The 20,558-nt window shown below is 60.5% G+C and overlaps 1 protein-coding gene across 2 annotated transcripts; it reads right to left on the bottom strand.

Annotated features, from left to right (window-relative positions):
- Positions 1-553: 553 nt before the first annotated feature.
- MED12 (mediator complex subunit 12) lies at positions 554-20,514 on the bottom strand. 2 transcript variants are annotated; one of them, XM_088151755.1, is made up of 44 exons: positions 20,227-20,514; positions 19,607-19,711; positions 18,867-19,058; positions 18,280-18,439; positions 17,856-18,031; positions 17,601-17,711; positions 17,024-17,278; positions 16,266-16,412; positions 15,993-16,092; positions 15,652-15,788; positions 14,884-15,015; positions 13,977-14,103; positions 13,565-13,791; positions 13,381-13,464; positions 12,838-12,990; positions 12,009-12,153; positions 11,786-11,904; positions 11,521-11,664; positions 10,811-10,974; positions 10,495-10,626; positions 10,104-10,331; positions 9,497-9,641; positions 8,896-9,016; positions 8,696-8,797; positions 8,116-8,229; positions 7,878-8,032; positions 7,448-7,627; positions 7,150-7,221; positions 6,821-6,975; positions 6,577-6,738; positions 6,385-6,496; positions 6,125-6,214; positions 5,762-5,871; positions 5,257-5,392; positions 4,830-4,991; positions 4,283-4,663; positions 4,046-4,193; positions 3,648-3,859; positions 3,226-3,306; positions 2,785-2,999; positions 2,488-2,668; positions 2,024-2,179; positions 1,864-1,945; positions 554-955 (listed from the first exon to the last, which is right to left on the bottom strand). In XM_088151755.1, the coding sequence occupies exons 1-44, from the start codon at positions 20,323-20,325 to the stop codon at positions 912-914; spliced, it is 6,453 nt and encodes a 2,150-aa protein (XP_088007881.1). In that variant the 5' UTR covers positions 20,326-20,514; the 3' UTR covers positions 554-911. The 2 variants fall into 2 exon arrangements, with proteins under 2 accessions (XP_088007881.1, XP_088007882.1); XM_088151756.1 differs by having other exon boundaries at positions 2,024-2,176.
- Between the last annotated feature and the right edge of the window lie 44 nt (positions 20,515-20,558).

Raw genomic sequence — 20,558 nt, 5'->3', positions numbered from 1 at the left:
CGGCTAATTGTAGGACCCTGAGGTGCAATTAAGCCAACGCCAGCCACAATGTCAAAGCCAGCAGATTCAAGGGGGGGTGACTCAGTTAGCATAGCAGCATCTCCCCCCCCCTGGGAGGAATCTTAGGGAGGGGCAAGCAGGTATGTGGCTCACGTGCCTCCAATGCTTCTGATAGAGAAGATATGAGCAGGGAAGAGAAGCTCCAAATTGGAGACCGGAGTATCTCCTCCAGATGCAAATGTTGTTCAACAGCCCAACGGTTCCCTGACCCCCAAGGGGAGTGCCTGGATGGCGGTGCCCGAGGGCAGGAGGACGCCTGACCACCTCTTCACCCTGCTTCTCAAGGCCGTGGCTCTTCCCAGCAGGGATCAACCCTGCAGGAGCAGCCAGGTTTTCCCTCATTAAGAGCCCAGCAAGCAGAACCGGAGAGGAAACCGTGGGGGGGGGCACCCAGAGCCCACTTCAGCACCGATCTCAAAATGGGGAAAGGCGAAGAGCCAAATCTTGCCCTCCCCTGTCCCTGCCCACTCTGAAAAATCAAGATACGTTCTGGAAAGTATGCTCTGTGTATTTCTTTTCAGGACATCTGTGATACAGGGTTCATCTGGTATAAATAAAGTATAAAATCTTACAAGTTGTTTTTTTGTCATTATTTTAACAAAAATACTAAAAACTTATTAAAAGCTGAAATCAAAGTGGGGTGGGAGACTCTAGCAATCACACAGGATTTGGAAACACTGGTAGAAAGTGGAGATTAAAAACACTCATTCGGCATGATAAAACACTCCCAGCCCTGGACAGGGGGTGCTGCTGCACAGCCAGAGCCTGGGGGACGGGGGCTGTCCTCCCCCTGACCTTGGAGAAAGACCCTTCCAAGTCCACCGTGAAGTTGCTTCTTCCCTCGTGGGGCCTCAATACCGTCCAAACGGGTTGTTGTTCTGTTGGGGCTGTGTATCTGTTGAGGCCAAACACAGAGTTAGGTGTTGGGAAAGTGACATCAGGGAGGGAGTGCAACGGGTTCAGCCTGGGCACCGCAGCTGAGACGTCGGTATTTGGGAGGGAAGCTGGGCTGGATTTGGGGGAAGTCGGGCAAGGTGCCAGGGACACTCCTGTGGGCAGGGCACTCTCTGTGACTGCTCTGCTGTGCAGACCAGGACACGACCGGGCAGCCTTTCACAAAGCAGCCAAGCAGGTCACCAGCTGCCCTGCGCGTGGTCCGTGGGCGAGTTCTGCACCTTCACTATGGCCGCCTGCACCCCTACCTAGCCAAACCTGTGGCACGGGGCTCTTGCCTGCCCAGAGACCACAGGAACCACAACAGGAGCAGCCCCAATTCCAACCCTCCTGCCCCCCTCCTCTCTCGTCTGGCCTGTTCTGCCCAGGCAGAGCGAGCCCAACTCCTGGGCTGCTCCACACCCCAGACACCCAAGCAAGTCCCGCCTGAGAGGCCCCCTCCTCTGGTAGCTCATCTGAACGTGCCCGGCCTCTCCAGAGCACCACAGCGCACAGGGGTAGCCAGGTGGGCGCCCTGCATTCAGCGCTTCCCTGCAGGGCCTCTGCTCCTCAGCGCCGCTTCCCCAGAGTCGGGTGCTGCGGCTGCTCCCTGCTCTACTCAGCCTGGTGGGGAAAACAAGGCCTGGCAGGCAGGGACTGACAAGGAGCCGGCTGTCTCCGGCCACACCTGCAGCCGAGAACCTTCGAGGGCCCCTGGATTCGCCCTCCCATGAAACCTTCAATCCTCGCTGAGGACCACCCTGTGTAGGTGCACTTGGGAAAGCCAGAAGCGGGGAGGACCCCCGAGAACCCACGCGGGCTTCCAATAAGGGGGGCCCAGAAGGTTGGAGTCTCAGGGCCCAGCCTTACTGGAGAGCTGCTGCTGGAGCTGCCGGACCAAGGCCGCCGTCTGCTGCTGCTGCTGCGTCTGCTGAAGGCCCTGCCGCTGGAACTGCGCAGAGGGAGAGCAGGCGTTACCAGGGCCGTGGGGGGGAGGCTGCTGGCTGCCCCAGGAAAGGCCCTCACTTACAAGGGGCTGCTGAGGCGTCAGGCCTTGCATCCCCAGTCCCGGCGGCTGGCCCTGGGCCTGGGGCTGGGGGACAGGTGGTACCGGGGGTGGCTGCTGGGGGGGCGGCTGCGGCTGTTGGGGCTGCGGCTGTGGTGGGGGCTGCTGCTGCTGCTGCTGCTGTAAAAAAGAAGGCAGAAGGGGAGGGTAGCAGATGGGTGCCCAGGGGAAACTTGGTCGGGAGCCGCTGGGAGACTTTCTGCCAACCGGGGCTGCGCAGTGTCCATGGGCCGCGGCAGCCATCGCAATGCCCCGGGACAGTGACCTTGCCTCTTTTATAGCCTAAAAATGGCCCCCCTCCCCTTTTGCCATGGACTTTCAGTAACATTATCAGACTCTGCTCCCAGGATGGGCCAGAAGCGAAGCCCCAGGCAGGCCACAGAAGGAGACCAGACTGGGCAAGCCTGCCGGGCCCTACTGTGGCTCACCCGCAGCAACTGTTGCTGCTGCTGCTGCTGCTGCCTCAGATACTGCTGCTGCTGCTGTTGCTGCTGCTGCTGCTGGTCTGGCAGAAGCTGGCTGGGCCGAATCCCCGCCGGGACGCCTTGCGTGCCCATGTGGTTGATGCCGCTCATCATGGGCGCCTGCTGCATTGGCTGGTGGGGAAACCTGAACCGGAGGCCGGAAGAGCGGCTAAGAGCAGGCCTCTGCCGCCGCTCTCAGCCCAGCACCCACTGCAGCCCTCCCTGGCCACGCCCCGGCTGGATCCCTGCACCCCCAGCTACCTCTGTGCAGGATTCAGAGCATGCCCGTAAGCGGGGGCCTGCTGGTGCACGTAACCGCTGGGTCGCTGCATCGATCGGACGGCGTCAACGAAGGCAGGGTTGGTGCTGGGGTGCGTGTTCTGATAGGTCTGGGTGGAGTACGTCGGGGGGACCATGGTGCTGGCCTGGGAGGGGTGCTGCTGGAGGCCAATGTGGGACACGTAGGGGGTGTAGCCCTGCAGGGGGCAAGGGAGGAGGAGGAGGAACAGGCCGCCGAGTTAGGAGGAAAAAGGCGGCAGGTCTCTGGGGCACCACGACAACAGAAGCCGTGCTCAGCCCCACCAGCTGAGGGCTAGAGCTTCCTTTCCCAGCCCCCCAGCCCCAAAACATCTGGCCAAGAGAGTTTCCACTGGGGAGGAAATGCAGGGCCAGGAAGACGCCACCCTGGCAGCCGAGGCTCACCTGCGAGGGCTGCACGGATCCGTAGGCTGGAGTAGGAGGCATCTGGCGCACAGGTGGCTGCCCCAACATCCCCTGGCCTTGCTGGAAAGGCAAGAGAGAGGCGTGGCGCAGGCAGCTGGGGAACAGCGGGCGCCCTGGAGGCCAGGCCAGGCCAGGGCCCTTGCCACCCCTGAGATTTTTCTTCACTCCCTTCTGGGTGCAAATGCTCTCCCGAGATTACTTTGGGTTAAGACCCCAGCCTCGCTGACTGAGAAACAGAACGACGGGGGACGGGACATTTTTCGTCCTCTTTCTGGAGGGAGCTGGACATTACCCCAAACAGCTCCCCCCAACTCCAGCAGCTGCCTGCCGGCTGAAGGGCGATGGGAAGAGGACTGGTTCCTGGGGGGTCTGCGCTCTGCAATCCCCTGGTGGGGTCTTACCAGCTTGGCCTGCAGTTGCTGGCGGAGGAGCTGTCCGCCGGGGACAGGGGGCGGCGGCTGCTGCTGCCTGTAGACAGCTGACTTATAGGAAGGGTCTATCCCCATCATGCCCATGCCTGTCGGCAAAACCCCTGCATAGGGGAGCCGGCTGGGAACCAGCTTGCCTATTGGCACGCGCACTGGCCGGTACGAGGTGTCCAGCCGAGGGCCGCCTGCAAGGAAGAACAAGCACATCTTTCTCTCGGGTGCCTCCAGCGAGAAGAGACCAGGCGCTCGCAGCTCAGCCCCAGCCAGCAGCCAAGGAGGACTGAAGACCGAGGGAGGGTGGGGGGAGCCTGGGAGGAGGAAGTGCCCCTTCCCCGCTTGGCTCCCTGAAGGGAGGCCGGGATTCGACTGACCTGCTGGGAGGGGCTGGTTCTGAGCATAGAGGCCCACCGGAGGCTGCCCATAGGCCAAGCGAGACATGGAGTTCCCCGGCTGATGATGCAGGAGGTCAGTGGGAATGGCTCCACCGTAGGAAACCCCCCGGCCCGTGTTCATGTATTCCTGTGGGGTGAAAGGCCGTGAGAAGGCAGGCCATCCAGCCGGGCAGGGGAAGAGGCTGGGACGGACAGCCCAGCTGCGGGGGGCCTCACCTCGCTCTTGCTGGCGGACTGGGCGCGCTTCTTGCTCTTGCTCTTGTTCTTATTCTTGGGCTCCGCAGCAGAGCTGGCGGCGTTCGCGCTGGCCTTTTCCACCTTGGCCGGCTCGACGGCCTTCTTCTCTGGCTCCAAAGCCACTGGGGTGGGGGGCTCCTCCTCCTCGGGAGGCAGGGGCAGCGGCTCCAAGTAGTAGCTACGGGGCTTGGGCTTCAGGTGGGTGTGATACAGGAGCAGCCGCTGCTGCTCTTCAAAGCGGGAGACCTTGCGGTCCACCCGCACCGTCCCGAACCAGCCCCAGGAAAGCGGGGCCGAGTGCTTCAGGCCTTCGAAGAGGTCCCAGGGGGAAATCTTCTGTTTGGTGGAGACCTGCAGGCCCTGTGGGAAGGACCAGCGTGGAACGTCAGACGCAGGCGCTCGGGGGACGTCCCCTCCGCATCCTGAGATGGGCGCCGGAGGAAATCTGCCAGTCCCGCAGCGCAACCGCCATCCCTTCCCACCCAGAGCCAAATGCTCCTGGCTGGAGGCCGAGAGCGCTACTTGCCTCCTTTTTGAAAATGGAGTCAAACCCAGCGATTTTGTTGCCTTTGGTGTCGATGAGGGAGCCCTGGGGCTCGCAGGTAATCACATCCCGGGTCTGCTTGGGCAGGGGAAGCAGCTGGCGAACCTTCTCCAGGCTCTCGGACTGACGGTCGCCCAGCTCCTTCTGCAGGAGGAAGCCGGAGCCGTCCCAACGAGAGCTGAGGCCGGACCCAGGCTTGTTGCTGCGGTCTGCGCTACGGAGGCTGGGTCACAGCCCTAGCCCGCCCGCCCCCCGCTTCCACAGCTGTGGACGGGGACCCGGTGCTGGCCCCCTCCCACCCGCCACTCTCAGGCACGGGAGCTTCGCCCAGAGCTGGGTGAAAAAAGCGGAAGTTGGCCAACGAGCAGACCGCCACTGCACCCCCTCCCCCGGGGGGGCTCTGGTTTACCCGCAGCTTCTTGACCAGGTTCATGTAGGCTCGCTTGTTCTCCTCCATGCTGCCCTGAGAGATGCTGGACATGTCGGCAGCCAGCGTGCCGTTGATCAGCACGCTCAGCATGTCCAGGACCGTGGTGAAGAGCTCGCTGGAAGATCAGGGCCGGAATGGAGGTGTGGTTAGTAGGGTGCACCAGCAGCAGCCACGCTGGCCCCAGGCCAGGCTCTGCACTCATGCGGGGAGGAAGGACTGCGGTATTCACACAGTCCCTCGGGCCTGGAAGACGGATCCCGTCCTGCTAGGAATCGGGATGTGGTTCTCTGCACGGGGCCACTTCTAAGAACCAGGCCGCCAGCATGAAGCCTACATCTGTGACGCGGGGATTTTGGCCCAGCCTGTCCTATGAGGCCTCTGCAGACAGGTGGGCAGCGCGACCCTCATCACAATCAGATTGTCTCCTGTGACCCTAATGGAGCTGCTGAGGGGGTGGGGGGTCCTTGAGGAAGGGAAAGCTCACTTGTTGGACTGCATGTCCACCGTGCCACTGCTGATGATGTCCAAGAGAAGCACTGCCCACTCCGTGGTCTGCTGGGTGCTGCGCTGCACTGTGTCGAACATGCCCCCCACCTGGTGGGAAGGACAAAGTGAGCTCCCTCCCCACAAGAAGCCTGGGGGCAGAGGAGGCGAAGTGGCCCTTCCCGCGTCCAAGGGCAGTCTTCACCATACCGGAAGGTGACCCCATGAGAAGGGAAAGTCTGGGGGGGCAGCCAAGGGGAGCAACAGGAAGGCCCTGTCCATTAGTTCCAGTTCTGTCCCCATGTTTTGGGGGGCAGCCCTGGGAGGCAGCAGAACAGAGGGCTTTCCTTCACCCACAGCTCACCAGATTCAGACGCAGCTTCAGCGCCTCGTGCATCAGCTGCTTGGCCTTGCAATCGTCCTGGTACTGGTCTTCTCGCCAGTTAGTCACAATCTAGGAGGACGGCGATGGGATCAGCTCTCGCGCAGTAGGCAAAGCTGCCCAGCCCTGCCAGCTGCTCCGGCTGCATCCCAGAGGCCAAAGGGCTGGGAAAGGGAGGGGCCAGGCCCACGGCAGCAGAAGTCCTTCCCGGAGGAAACGCGGCCAGAGATGCCTCAACCTACCTGCTGAACCTGGCTGTACAAGGAGGTGAGGAGGCCTTCGCGCTGCTCATCCTGGCCCTTCAGGCACGTCAGCACCAGGGACAGGAAGGGCTGCTGGCTCAGCAGCGTCATGCTGCAGGCAAGGGCAGAGTTCGGATCGGGCTTGAGGGGGCTTCCCTCCCTCCCTCCCTCCCTCTCCCCCGGGTCCCTCACCTCTTCTGCTTCTGCCTGTCCCGCTCCTTGCGGGATGAAGACCCCAAATGCTGCCCTTTCTCCAGCTCGTCCCCCGCTGCCTTCAGCACGTAGCCCTGCACTGAGGTTGGCAGCTTGGCGATCAGAGGAGCTACCAGCCACACTCCGGACCGTTCCAAGGAGCTGGATGGGCAAGAGGATGGAGTCAAGCCAGCCCTGATCCCCTGCACCCCCCTACCACCCGCCTCCCCAGACCTTTGCTGACCTAAGGACAGGCTTGGCTTTGGGGTTGGCCGGCATGAGGTTGGGGCAGCTGCCGAGGCTGACAATGCCGTTGCTGGCTGAGTTGGTCTCGGCCGACTGCTGGAACACTTCGATGGTGGCCTTGGCGATGTTCTCCAGGAGGGAATTCATTTCCTGCTGCAGGAGGCAGAGGGAGGAGGGAGTCAGGCTCTTGGGCCAAGAATGGCTCTCTTGCTAACCCTGGAGGACCCCTGGGAGCTGCCCTTCCGCAAGGCCTTCTGAGCCGCGGCAGCTTCTCCCAGGGTCAGAAGCCCGAAAGCCCACCTCAATACCAGCAGCGCCATGCCTTACGTTGTTTGCAGTCTGCTTGATCATGAGCTGCAGTTCGAGCAGCGACTGGCGCATCGTCCATTGGTCCAGGTTCTGGAAGGACGGCAGATGGACAGAGTCTGTCAGGGGACAGCCCTGCTGGCCTCCTGCTCTCTTGGAGAGAGCGTGAATTTCACGGCACCCTCGTCCCTGCGCGTCAAGGGAGAAGAGCCAGCCCATCCAACTTCCCCAGCTGCCGCCACGAGGCTTCTGCAGAGACCGAGGAGCCACCACCTGCCTGGCCAACAATCTGCCATCCCCCCCGCCCCAGCCGAGAAACCTGCAAAATGCGCTTGATCCTCTGCCGCTGGGGGTTCTCGCCCTCCTCGCTGTCGAGCAGCCGATGAGGGTAGCAAATGAGCTGCATCAGCCTCTGGGCCTGGGTGCTGCTCAGGACAGGATCCTGCAAGTCGTTGCTGTCCTCGCACAAGGACTTCAAGCATCGCTCCCCTACCCATTCCTGTGGAAGAGGGAGAAGGGCGTGCCGCTGAGCCTGGTGGCCTCTGGCTCTGCAAGCCACGCCCCAAGCTGGTCCGCGCCCTGCCTCCCGAGGCTTCACAGCGATGGCCACGGGACAGAGGTGCACAGGGTCTCCGTCGAGGAGCCACACTGGCCACTGATCCCAGGCAGCAAACAGCAATCGACAGCTCAGCTCACTGCAAGCCGGAGTTTCGATAAAACGCTTCCCCTCCGAGCCATCGGAGCCTCACCTGCTGACAGATGCTCCTCAGGACGTACTTGGCGTAAACGTCCAGGCTGGCCGTCTCAATGGAAACCATCCGGCCGGCGGGCTTCTTGTCATCGTCCAGGAGGTCGTCCACCCCTCCCGGGTGGGAAAACCCAGAACCCTTCAGTTCGGCATCCCCTGCAACCAGGAGCGGGGAGCGCCTCAGTGGCCTGCCTCAGCCTCCCTGCCCCCCCACCCCCCAGGCTGCTCCAAGCACGTACCCAGGACAAAGACAGCCTTCAGCACTGCAAAGACGGCCCCGTCCACAATGCGATTCTGGGAGGCGGCCAGCAAGTGCCTGTCGCAGGACGAGCGGATGCCCACTGAGGGCTTACCTGCGGGAGAGCCCACGCTTTTAGCCCTGACTGGCTGCTGCTCCAGCCGACACACAAGGCGCCCCAACAATGGGAGAGCCACGGCCCCTGCTTGGCAGTCTGCTCCCCCAGAGCACCCCAACGGCCAAGGGGGTCCCTTTAGCCCAGCACACTGCTTCCAAGATGCAGCTCGAAGCCCGGGCAGCTGCCCGAACCTTCTTCCCGAGAGTTCACCACAGGGCTGCGTCCGTCCAGCAGCGGAGAGTTATACGGCCACGGGGAAGAGCCACTGTAAGGTAGCTGAGGGAGGGAGAGGTGTGACCAGGACTGCCCTGGACAGGGCAAAAGAGGAAGCAGGGAGCAGGAGGAAGGCGGCTCCTGGACTCAAGGTGGGGGCAGCAGCTCAGAGGCTGGTCTAGGGACGCAGATGAGGAAGGGAAGGGCAAAGAGGAGTTGCAGAGACCGGCCCCAGCATGTGCTGGCTTACTGCTATCCTGCTGGCAGGGATTCAGCTGAGGGGTCTTAAACAGATGCAGCAGAATTCGGCAGGTCAGGCGGGCCCCTGGCTCTGAGTCCTGTTCGCTGCAGGCTGCCAACAGAAGTGCAGATTGGTCAGTTGCAATGCCAGCCTTCGGGCTGGGCCATTCTCCTGGTCCGCTTTGGCCAGTGTCCCAGCCGGACACTCACCGGCGTTGAGTAGAGAGGGAATGGCAGCGCAGCGGATCAAGTCCTCCAGAAGGAGACACTGGCGGGCGATGAGGATGGCCACAAAGGTCGCCAGGGAGTCGTGGAAGGACAGGTCGCTCACCTGCAGGAAGGAGAAAGGCAGCATGGCTGAGCCTCCCTCTACATTGCGATCTACCTCCAGAACTGACCTCACTCGAAGTGTCCACCCACAAAAGAAGCCCCCGCAGTGCTGGCCAAATATTCCAGAACTGGATCATAAACCTCATCCCTGAAGAGATGGATCACCGTGATAGAGGAAAGTGTTGGGTCAGCCTGTGATGTCAAGTTTGTGTTTTGGGAGGATCACATCCCGAGCAAACGTGGGCACTGCTGGGACGTCAAGGCAGAGAGAATCAGCGTCCCCAGTTAACGTCAGCAAGCCCCTTTCCCCAGCCTGGGAACTCTGCCTGGAGGGACCACGTGCCTGGCAACAGGGCCCAGCTGTTCTCCCAGGGGAGCATCCTTCAAGCACGCACGCACGCACCCTTCGAGGCACTGATGGACCGACACGTCCTCTTCAGAGCAAAATTCCCCTCCTGCCCCCGCCCTGTCCTGCCCTTACATCCACGTTGCAGAGGAGGTCATTGAAGCCACACGTCCCGTTGTTGGAGGAGCAGCACAGGGCCTTCAGCACCCCCAGCCATTCGGCACTCAGCAGCTTGCAGTACCCCGTCAGCTCCGCACACAGGATTGCAATGTCGTTGACCCTGGTGGGAAAGCAAGGGTTGGTGAGCGCCCAATGGTTGTCTTTTGAAGGCTATTAGACCGGATCCATAGAGAAGCCAGCATTGGCTATCTAGCCTGGAAGTCTGCCTGAAACCTCTTTGAAGACAGAGCTGCTGTATTCACAAGATGCAGAAAAAGCCATAAATTGCTCGAGCAACTAAGTGTGGCTAGTTCAGTAAATCAAGCTTAAAGTAGCAGTTTAACGTGAGGCGTGCATCCAGTCTATACCTCCAGGTTCTAGGAAGTGGGGAGAAGAAAGACAGTGGGCCCGACCTCCTGCTTGCAACTCCTTGCCTGTGAGCCTCCTGGAAGCACCCCTGCCCCCTGAGGGAAGGAGGACGCTTGGAAGAGGCGTCAGCACCGAGCTGAACAAAAACACAGTGGCTCGGCAGGCCTCCCTGTTGGACCTGGCCCGGCCCAGCCCGGCCCAGCCCGGCCCTCACCGATCGGGGTCATGGTGCCCCACGCAGACGTGCATCAGGGCATTGCACACGAAGCTGTAGCGGTTGGCTGGGTTATCTGCAAGGCTCTTGCCCAGGTTGGTGTAGGTGAAATTGTGGGCTGAGGGATTCTCAATGGTATCAATCATAAACAAGGGTTCCCACAGCATGTTCGAGTCTGATGGCTCCACGTTGCAGTAGATGGTGTTCTTCACCTTGGAGCAGAAGTCGCTGCAGGAAAAGGAGGAGGTAAGCCTTGTTGCAAACCCCGGCGGGCCCTCTCGCTTCCCGGGGCTCTCCAAGTCCCCCTGCTCAGGTGCAGAGGCCTTGGAGGGAGCCAGGCTTGGAGCTGGAAGAGGCTTGCAAAAGCAGCCCCAGACAGCAGGGCACTGACCTGAAGAGCTCTCCAAATTTACTCTTGAGGTGACTGCAGGACGTGTACAGGTCATAGAGGTAGGCCAGGATACAGCGCTCTGCCGAAGAGCCATCCGAGCGGTTCATGCCGTGCTTCACCACCCCACACAGCCTGGGTGAGCAGGAGAGATGCCAAGTGGGAGGGAAGCCGGGTATGGGCAGAGCCACCTCACCGGGTGCGAGTGGCTGCTGGATCAGCTGCCCCCCACCCTCCCGAGGGAGACAGATCAAGGAGCACCAGCAGCCTCCCCCTTTAGGCTGCCAGAAAAGCTCCACAGCAATGCAGTGAGGCTCACCCTTCGAAGACTTGGGCCATCTGATCCTGGTTGAGGATAAGGCAGGAGTGATAATGCCGCAGGACGGCCACGATGCACAGGCACAGGCTGGTAGTGTAGCTGCCCACCAGGTCAGAGGACTTCAGCAGCAACTCGGCCTCCACCACACTCAACTCGTTCAGCAGCTGACCAGCCATCCAGGATCGTGCAGAAGAAGGGCCAGAGGGGTGGGGGTAAGAAGATGAACGGACCGGCTTGCAGACACCCTCCCGACCCCACCTGGAGGTGGGAGGGCTTAAAAGGCAGTTTCCAAGTGAAATGTGGAGTTGGGGAGGAGCTAGAAGGTGAGCAACTCCTGCCATGGCTCTATGCATCCACGTTGGCATGTGCAACTGCAGGCCCACCGTCTCACGTTGTTAAGTCAGAGCCTCAAATGGAGGCCGAGCATTTCTAAAGTGAGGAAACGGATGTGCTCTTTACGGCAAAAGAATGGGAAGGGGCCAGTTATTTACGCGTGTTCCTTGCGCACGTTTTGTACTGCTTGTGCCCTTCCAGGCTTGGACATGCGAAAAGGCCTTTGGGTGAAAGGGAGGAGCCATTTAAGCCCAGCTTCCAGCGTGACCATTCCACCCGAACGAGCTGAGTGACACACTGCAGAGCCCGAGCCCGAGCCCGAGCAAAAGCGGAGGACGTTTCAGCCACAACGAGCCCAGGTTCTGCCACCCACCCACCTGGATGGCAAAGTCGATAAGCCCGCTGATGTTGAGTGAATACTCCATCAGGTCGAAGATGAACTGGATGTGCTGCACCAGAGGCAGATGGTAGGACATCCCTAAGGCAAAGCTGGTGATCTGCTCCAAGACGTTCCGAGATACCTAAAGGAGGGAGCATGGTGGCTGGTGGTCATCGCCAGGGTCCCTGAGCCCAGGGTACAGCCATGCAGCCCCGCTGTTCTCTCCCAGCCTCAGACCCTGCCCTCAGACAGAGGGCACGTACCTGAGAGGTGACGAGGTGCTGGTCAAAATGAGAAAGGTGCTGGAATTTTGCAAAGATGTCCTCTGCAGTCGGGAAGGCTTCCGGCTTGTTCCTCTTCCTTTTCTGCCCTTCCTCTCCCCCTGCCCAGGGAAGACGCGCTGGCGTGACTTCTGCAGCTGCTTCCCATTCCCAAACCATCCCACAGGCTTCCGTACAGCCCTTGGGTTTGGGCAGCCCCACAAACCTGTCTCTGCCGTGCTTTTCCTGTTGAGCACCTTCAAGATATCCTTGCTTATTCTTTTGATGGCGTGACGCGCCTCATCACGCTGCTTCCCAACTCCAAAAAGGACCACCAGCCTCTGGTTGCACTCGTGGCTGCTTGATTCCTCCTGAGAAAGTGGGAAATAGGGAAACAGCAGGTACCAGAGGCTGTTGATGGGGAGATTCTCCAGGCAGACCCTTCCTTTTGGAGGAAAGGCGCCTTCCGCAGACTCCCATGCGTAGCTGTCTGTAACTCAGTGGCTCACCTGAAGCGGGAAGAGGCCTCACCAGGCCCCTGGCTCATTCACCCGGAGGCCCAACAAATGACAGCTCTTCCCACTGCCTGCTCCCTGACTCCTCCACACGGGGAGCCCTGGACTGAACTGGCCACTGCCTGCAGGCCAGGCCTGCACTGTGACCCCTCTCCTAAATCAAGAGCCTCCTCCACCAGGGAGAGGAGAACTGCCATGGCTCAGCAGCATCAGCTTCTGCTTGAAAGAAGCCGCAGCGCTAAACAGCCATCCGCCAGGTCTCCTGGCTTCCCAGGCTGGAAAAGACGGAGACACCCCACGTGCTGGGTGGATTCACCCTACATGCTGAGCCCAACCCAAGGAGCCCATGTTATGGCTTAGCACAATGCAGCTTTGTGTAACAAAAACAGAGCAGAATCGTGAACTGATGCAGAGAGGGAGTTAAAGCTCCAAACAAACAACTAGATTTGCACGACAGCCTGACAAGCACAGGAAAGCAATACCCCGCCCCGGCACACTTCCTATTTTCCTCCCCAGCCATTCCAGTGTGTCGCATCTTACCTGCGGAATGGGGAAATGCGTGCAGTACTGGATGTGCCGAGGCTGGTCGTAAAGTGCTGCCAACGTCCCATCTGCCACCCTGTCCTTCTCAGGGTCCAGTTTCTCTGGGGAAGGGCTGGCTTTGGACTCACAGTGCATGGAAGGAGAGAACATCTGGGCGGGAGGGCGACAGGGAAAAGGCAGAAAGGTGAGGTGACACTGCGTCTTGGCAGGGAAAAACTCTGCTCCCGAAAGGTAGGCTCCCAGGAGACCAGTCAGGACTGAGGCCAGCTGGCCAGCTCTTCCCCAGCAGCACCCCCTTTCCCAAGTGCCAGGCTTCTGCCTCTCTCTGCCCAGCATCCCGTGGCTTTCGCTCCCCTTGAGGCCACCACAGGCCCCCAGAGAGACCAGGCTGGGCCTCCATCCACCCCAGGCACGTCACTCAAGGGAAGAGAGGCTCCGAAGGCAGAGGAAACCAAGGGAGGGATCTGAGGCAGCCCTGCCACATCTCCAGGAGGATGGGCTTCCCAAGGACTAGGCCAGGATGCCCCGGCAAGGTCCTACCGAGAAATCAGTCTTCTCCATGTCGTCAAAGATGACACTGGAACTGTGGTCGATGTCCATGTGGCACTCCGACAGGCCTGCATCCTGGGAGAGAGAAGGAACAAGGCGTCCCCCTGCTGTGCTCCAAAGCCGAAACAGCCCCAGTCCCCCCCGATCAGAATGGGCAGGGGCTTTCGGATCCAACCTCCAACTTGATGCCGTGGCTGCCTTCCCGCTCCTTCCGGTCATGCTCTTCCGTGGCATCGTCAAAGGGCGAGGCAGGACGGGGCCCGTGGTCGATGGCCAGGTCGCCGCGAGAGATCAGGGTGCACATGTACATGTTGGGTGAGAAGACGTCGTGCCGGATCAGCTCACAGAAGAGCAGGACCAGGTTGAAGAACTCCACCCTCTCGTTCTCGTTGCTGGGGTCAGCTGCCAGGGGAGGGGAGGGGAGGGGAGGGGAGGGGAGGGGGACATGAGGAGCCTGGCCTGCTTCTGCACAGCCATCTCCTGGCCCAGCCCCACCCATCCTCGCCAAGGGCGCAGGCCGCAGCCAGGACAGCCAGCTGCGGACGCAGAACAGCCAGGAGCTGGACTTGGGTGATACTTAGCCGTACTCAGCATTGGAGCCTGAGTGTCCAGGAACTGCATGAGGACCTCTTGGAAGACCGGGGCGCTCACTGCCGAGAGGGAACCCGAAGCGATGGAGCCTTTTTCGTCTACTACCTCTGAGTCGCCACACCGCTGAGCACAAACGCAAGAGTGGACGGCCATGAGCCCCACACTCTGCCACCTTGCCTCTCCCAGAAAGGGCCCCCAAGCCCACACTTGGTCCCTTTCAGCAGAGCTTCCACTGGAACAAGCACACCCACCCCTCAGTCACGGGACTGGGATGTTTTTGCGGCCTCATCTCCCGCAGGGCCTGCCTCCTCTCAAGCAAGGGATCTGCGCTGCCCCCTCCCTTTCCCAGGACGGTCTTTTTGTGTTGCCCCTGGGCTTTGGAACCTTTCACACCCCCTTCTCTCTGGTATATATATGTATATGTATATGAATATGTATATTTCACAGGCTTTATTATTTTTTCTCCTTTTTCATGTTTAGTGAATGGTTTTAAGAGCTTTCTGAAGAATTTTCCAGCGTTCTGGATGTTGCGTTCATTTATTTTTGCAAAATATTCAAATGAGCACTCCAAGGACCCTGCACCTAACAGGCAATTACAAAGTTCTTGGGGGTGAAAACAGAGATTTGTAAACTGCTTTGAGGTCAAAACGTCTTGACCCCAGACGTCCAGTTCCAACCTCAAAAGTGTTCCAGCCTCATCAGAAATGCTCCAGCCTTGTCTGTGGCCAGGATGGTCCATTGTGATGACAGAACTCTCTCAGTCAAGTCAAAATGGGACTTTCTGGGTCAGAATATTAACCCCCAACACACATTCTCTTTTTAAATGGAATACTCTCCCTGCCCTGCCTGGCCTTCTCAGGGGACCCTCCCCACCAATCCCTGTGGAAACGTTGCCACGCTCACCTCAGCCTCTATTTCAGACTGCCGCTTCTCCAGCAACTTTGCCACCACCATTGCCCGGTGCCGCCCCGACCGCTTGTGGCTCACGGCCCACTCGCAGAGCAGGGCCACTACAGCATCGTCATCAGGGGAGATCTGCCAGGAAAGCAAGTGGGATAATGTGCTGGAAGCGCCCGTCTGCCCTTCTCCCCGGCCTTCAGCCTTTCTCCCCACAAGCTCCAAGCATCCCACGGCTCTAACTCCCCCCACGAAATCACAGCTCAGTGGCCAGGGCTGCGGCTCCTTTTCAACCACTGCGAAGGGAGTGACAGTCAACTGGAAAGGTGCAGCCACTTCCTCCAGCCTCCCCCACCCCACAGAGAACCACCAGCCTCCGCCAAGACCTACAAGCTGTCCTTTCCCCTGGTTTATGTCTCTGGCTCACCAGCTGGTAGTCTCTGAACATGCAGGCTACCTCTAGCCACCACGGAGAGATCTCTCCTCCTCCATGAATTTAATTCGCCCATTTTAAAATGATTTAGGCTAGGAGCCATTACCACCTCCTGGCAGCAGCAATTCAAAGCTGGCCACCTGAGTCGACTGCACAGTCATAACAGTACTGCTTTGGCAGTGCATTGTGCACTAGCGGAGAGTATATCCCGCAATGGCCCCTGGATGCAGGAGGCATCCCCGTCCAGAACCACCTCCTCCTCCGATCATGCCCTGTTCCTGTTGGCACCTATTGCCCCACAGCTGACCACAAGTGGAAAAGCCCAAATCCCTTTCTGCTACCTCGTGACTGTCTTTGCTCGGTCCTCCCCCGAATATCCTGTTGTACAGAGAATCCAATGAGTTGCTAAAGTCCGAACGTTCAAAACTGTGACTGTCAAGGACTTCTAAAGTGTGGAGCACTCGGCTTATGGTGAATCCTGGAATGGAAAGCAGGAGATCAGAGGCAAGAAGCAGAGTGTCAGACATCGGGCAGGGAGCCCCACTGCCTGCAGAGCATATCGCTCCTACGAGAAGAGAGGAACGGAGGAAGAGGCGCTAAGCAGACGAAGAACAGAGAATGGCAATCCATCTGCTCAGATATAGATGCAGTGAGGAAGTGGGGCAGTTGGATGGGGTGTTACCTGCAGTGGCTTCCTGGCATTTGTCGAAGGACCAGCGCACTTCCACGGCCTGGCCACGCTCCTTGATCTGCTGCTCTGTCTCCCGGAGCCTTGCTCGGACCTGGCAAGGCAGGCATGTCAGAGAGAGGCCCTGGAGCCTGCAAGGATTCTGGGCTGGCCCAAGAAGTGAGGGATGGAGCAAGCCTGGCACAACACGCACCCCCCCGGGTCGACCTCTGCACTGGCACCCTGGGGACTGGAGGTGAACCAGTCCCAGATGTGGGTGCTGCTCACCTGCTGTATGAAGCTCGCATTGACCCCTGGCATGGGCAGGTTTGAGGGGGCAATTGGCAGATGGTCAAGGGGAGAGCCCGTCTTGATTCTGCTGTCAGTGAGAGAGTAGTGCCAGACGAGGGCGCTGGGGCAACACAGGACGATACTCTGAAGGCAGAGAAGAAGGGAGGGGACAAGGAGGGTGTTGAGCTCTCTGGTACAGCAGGAAGGTCGCCTTGACTGCCATCCCTCCAAGCTAGGGAGGCCATCTGTTTCCTGGGGCAGTTCTGTGGTCCCCAGCCAGCCCTCAGAGGCTCAACAATTCCCTCAGTGTTCTCTGATCCCCCTCCCCAAAGTCAAACATTCCCTGCATACTTTTACCCTCCTTCCTCGCTGGCTTCTCTGTGCCTCCCAGTGGTGAACCACACCTGCTAGGATTTTAAGGGCAAGCCCTGTCCACAACCGTGGGCTACATACGTAGCTGGGCAGTAATAAGGGAACGTGCCCAGCTGGGCTGTCCTGAATGCAGCCTGATGCTCCGTAGTCCTTCCTACCTGCCCTCCTGCTAAGTAAACAAGCCAGGAGAAGCCTGAGCGATTTGTTCCATGCGCCTTCTGAAGGGCCGTCCTCTCAAACAATGTCCCAGTCCTCAAGCGTTGTTGTGACCCCACTGCTCTCTGGGGCCTCACTTCTCCTCCTACAAGCGCACCTCTCGCCTCCTCCCAACCCCCGCTAGACATCTGCAAAGACCAAGCACTGGTCACACCGCCCTCACTTGCCTGGAGGATGCAGCTGAGCCCAAACACAACTGGGCGGTGCTGGGGACACAGCAGCAGGTCACTGAAGGGGCTGGCAGATGAGTTTCCTGCAGCTGGCTGGGGAGTGGGGGTGGAGGGGAGCGCAGGGGCCGACTGGGATGGAAGATGGTGAGCTGGGTGCCCACCGCTGGCATCCAACAGAATGGCAAGGCGACGGGTGCAGAAGTAAGCCAGGCGCCTGGACAGGTAGGCAGACTGCACAAACTCACTGGAATACTGTTGCAGGAGAAGAGAGAACGGGAAAGGACGCTCGGAGCTGGAGGATTAGCAGGGCCACAGCTTCGGCTTAGCCGAGGACCCCGCTGCTCTCTGCGGCCTCATTCTCATGACCGACTGGGCATTCCTTCAAGGCCCAGCCCATGAGCTTCTTCCCTCCGTGTTATGTGCTGCTGAACTGAGGCAAGATGCCCACTCAGCTAAAGCCTTCCCTTCTTTGCAAGGCTTACTCCAGTTCTCCCGTTTCAACCCTCAAGTTTCAAGCACACCCAGATGTCCAAAGAGCTACTCTTCTGAGATCACTGAGGGAGGGGCGGCTGACCTGCAGGAGCAGAGGCAGGAGCAGCTTCAGCAGCTCATCCTCGCCCGGGCGAATCTTCTCAAAGCACTCAAGCACCCAGGTCAGGAACTCGTGCCGGTCCAGCATCCCATCCTGGAAGAAGCGGGCAGAGCCCCTCAGTGAGAAGGCAGGTGGGCTGAGCTCACCGATCTTCAGTCCAGTTCCCACCAAAGGGGAACTGGTCACGGGACCCCGCAGGCCAAGCAGCGGCAACCGCCCCTCCCTCCCCGCCCTCACCTGGAACATAAACATGGCAAGCTTCTCATTGTAGTCCCACTGCTTCACCGAATGCTCCACCTCCTGGGGCATGATGCTGGAGGGTGAGCCGCAGGCCTGCGCCAGTAGCTGCCGATGAAAGTCGGCAATCTTCTGCAGCTGCTCCCAGAGAAATTTGGTGATAATCTGCGTCCACTCTAGAAGGGGAGAGCAGCAGTCAGCAGAAGAGACGGGGCTGGACCCAGAGCAGGACTCAACACGCTGAGGATGCTTTCCGTGCAGGGGAGAGAAAGGACGGTGGAGGGGGCAAAGCCAGGCCATCCTGGGGACTCCGGTGCAGAAGAAGTGGCCGCCGTGGAAGGAGGCTCAGGGAGGCCCAGATCAACCCAACCCTACAGCGTTACATTGATCCTGGGGGATTCAAGGCAGGAGCAGCAGCTCTTACCGCTGAAGGGGTCAATGACATGCCGCTTCTTCACCTTCGTTTCCGTAATGGCGGCGTAATAGGCGCAGGTCATCTTGATCAGCCAGGCAGCTCTCATCACGGGCACTGTGTACTTGGCCAGGTAACCAAATATCTCCTCCTTCTTGCTGAATATGGGCACCTGCCAGAGAACAGAATAGGAGACGGGCGATGCAGACATGGCAGTTTTGTCAGAGACCCGTGCGGGTGGGTGCACTGGGAAACCAGTCCTCCCCTGAGCCGCAGCCACTGCTCTCCTTGCAGCAGACACAGTATTTCGCTAGCCCAGTCTCATTCTTAGACCTCCCTCCGCAGCACCCTGCTTATCCTGCAGCTCTGCATCGTGTTTGGGTCTCCAAGAGTTCCTGGTCATGCCTGGCTTTCTTGCCCTGCCTAACCACGACCCTTAAAGGACCCACCTCCCCCCCGCAGGGCATCTCTCTCCTTGTCCAAGCCTTTACTGAAGCAGCCCGACAACCCACCCCGACAGCTTACAGATGCTCTGGGCCTTCTGGCCTCAGCCACCCCTTCATTAGTTCTTGATCTTGGGAGCCTTGGCAGCGTGGTACCTTTTTAGCCAGGTGGGTGAGGGGTTTGGTTCCAGCCAGATCGTTGAACCAATTGTTAATTGCACTCTGGGAGCGAGCCGTCACAAGCCAGAAGTTATCCTTTTGGTTCACCTGTGGTTTCCGACGGCCTGTGTCGGGCAGCGTGTTGCAGCGCAGCTTTTCAGCAATGATGCTGCTGAAATTTGAACTGATCTGGAAAGAGGAAAAGGAGCTTGCGGCCCTTCTGTAGCCACCAGGCGCCCTGTGGAAGCACCAGCCTCCCTTCCCTCGAAAGCAGCGGCTTGGCTTCACCAACGCAGCGCACCTTCCCCTCCACCGTTAAAGCTTCCAGGAGAGCCACCAAGGATAAATGGCCTCTTTCCTCTGCAGAGCTCCCTCCTGACACCGGTGCCCTCTCCCTCCTTTTGAGAGGCTGGGGTTTACCGATGCAGCCCCACAGGAACCTGACGTCTCACAGCCCGAAGGCACTGCCAGGCCCGTGAGGCCTGCCGGGCAGCACAACGTTTTCAACACCCCTTCACAGCTGCCCCTCCCCTTCCTCATTTCTGCTGCCCGGAGCGCCCCCGGTGCCCTCAGAATCCAGACACCAGATTCAGGACAAGGGAACAGCCAGCGAGTGCTTGCAGGGGCACGCGAGGACGGGCAGGCGGACCCCGCGCTTCTTCCGGGCTCAGCGTCTGCACCTCCCAGTTGCTGTTTTCGACCCAGGGGCCCAGAGCGGTCCAGAGGGCAGACCTCACCTTGGCGGGGTTGAAGTTGACGTTTTTGGCACTGCCGTGTTCATCTCCGGAAACAGCGGGCTGGTTGTTGAAGCCCTGCTTCACGTTGAGAGCCGTGAGCTCGTCCTGGGGGAGGACGCGAGAGTCACCCAGAGCCCCCGCTGGGAAGGGTCAGGAGACCGCGCCCCTCGCCCAACAGATGCGGGTCGGACATCCAAGGGAATCGCTGACCTCCTCGGGACGGACTAGAATTCATCCTCGCTCAGACACGGGCCGGCGGGGAGGAGGCAGATCCCGGGGCAGAGCCTGCCCGCCTGCCGGGGCAGGGGTGCCCTGCCGCCCCGAGCGGGCCCCAGAAGGCCCGCGGGCCCGGGGTCCCTTGGAATGGAGCCTCCACGGCCAAGAGCAGCCTGCCTCCCACCGGCAGCCAGACGCCGGCGGGGGCGGAGGTGGGCGCGGGGCGGGGCCCCGAGGGGAGGGCCCTCCGCGGGACCCGCACCGCCACGGCCGGGGGCCCCGCCCGGGCCCTCCGCGGCGGCGGCGGCGCCCTTCTTCCTCCGGGCCGCGGGGGGCGCTGCGCCCCGCCGCCCTCGCCGCCGGGGGCGCCCTCCCGGCCGGGGCGCCCGCGCCCCCCGCCTCACCTCCTTCTGCTTGGGGTCCTGCGGGTAGACGTCGGGCGGGCCCAGGCGCGGCCTCTTGAGAGGCCGGTGCTCGTAGCTGAGGACCCCGAAGGCCGCCATGGCCGGGGAAGAGGCCCTCCCGGCCCGCGCCCGGCCGCCGACGAGACTCAGGCCCGGCCACCGGGTCGGCGGCGGCGGCGGAACCAGCCGAGCCGGGCCGACGGCTGCCGGAAAAAGCCGAGCTGGGGGCGGGGCGGGGCGGGCGGGCGCCGAAGCCTTCCGAAGGGAGGCTCGGGAGCGTAGGAACCGGACGGAGCCGGAATGGAATGCTCGCGGCGCCGGGGGCGCGGAGG

Source organism: Python bivittatus, unplaced genomic scaffold, assembly GCF_059951505.1.
Source record: "Python bivittatus isolate LINGU-HERP-01145 unplaced genomic scaffold, Pbiv_v1 ctg000670_np1212, whole genome shotgun sequence".
Lineage (NCBI taxonomy): Eukaryota > Metazoa > Chordata > Lepidosauria > Squamata > Pythonidae > Python > Python bivittatus.
This window is presented reverse-complemented; position numbering and strand designations above follow the sequence as displayed.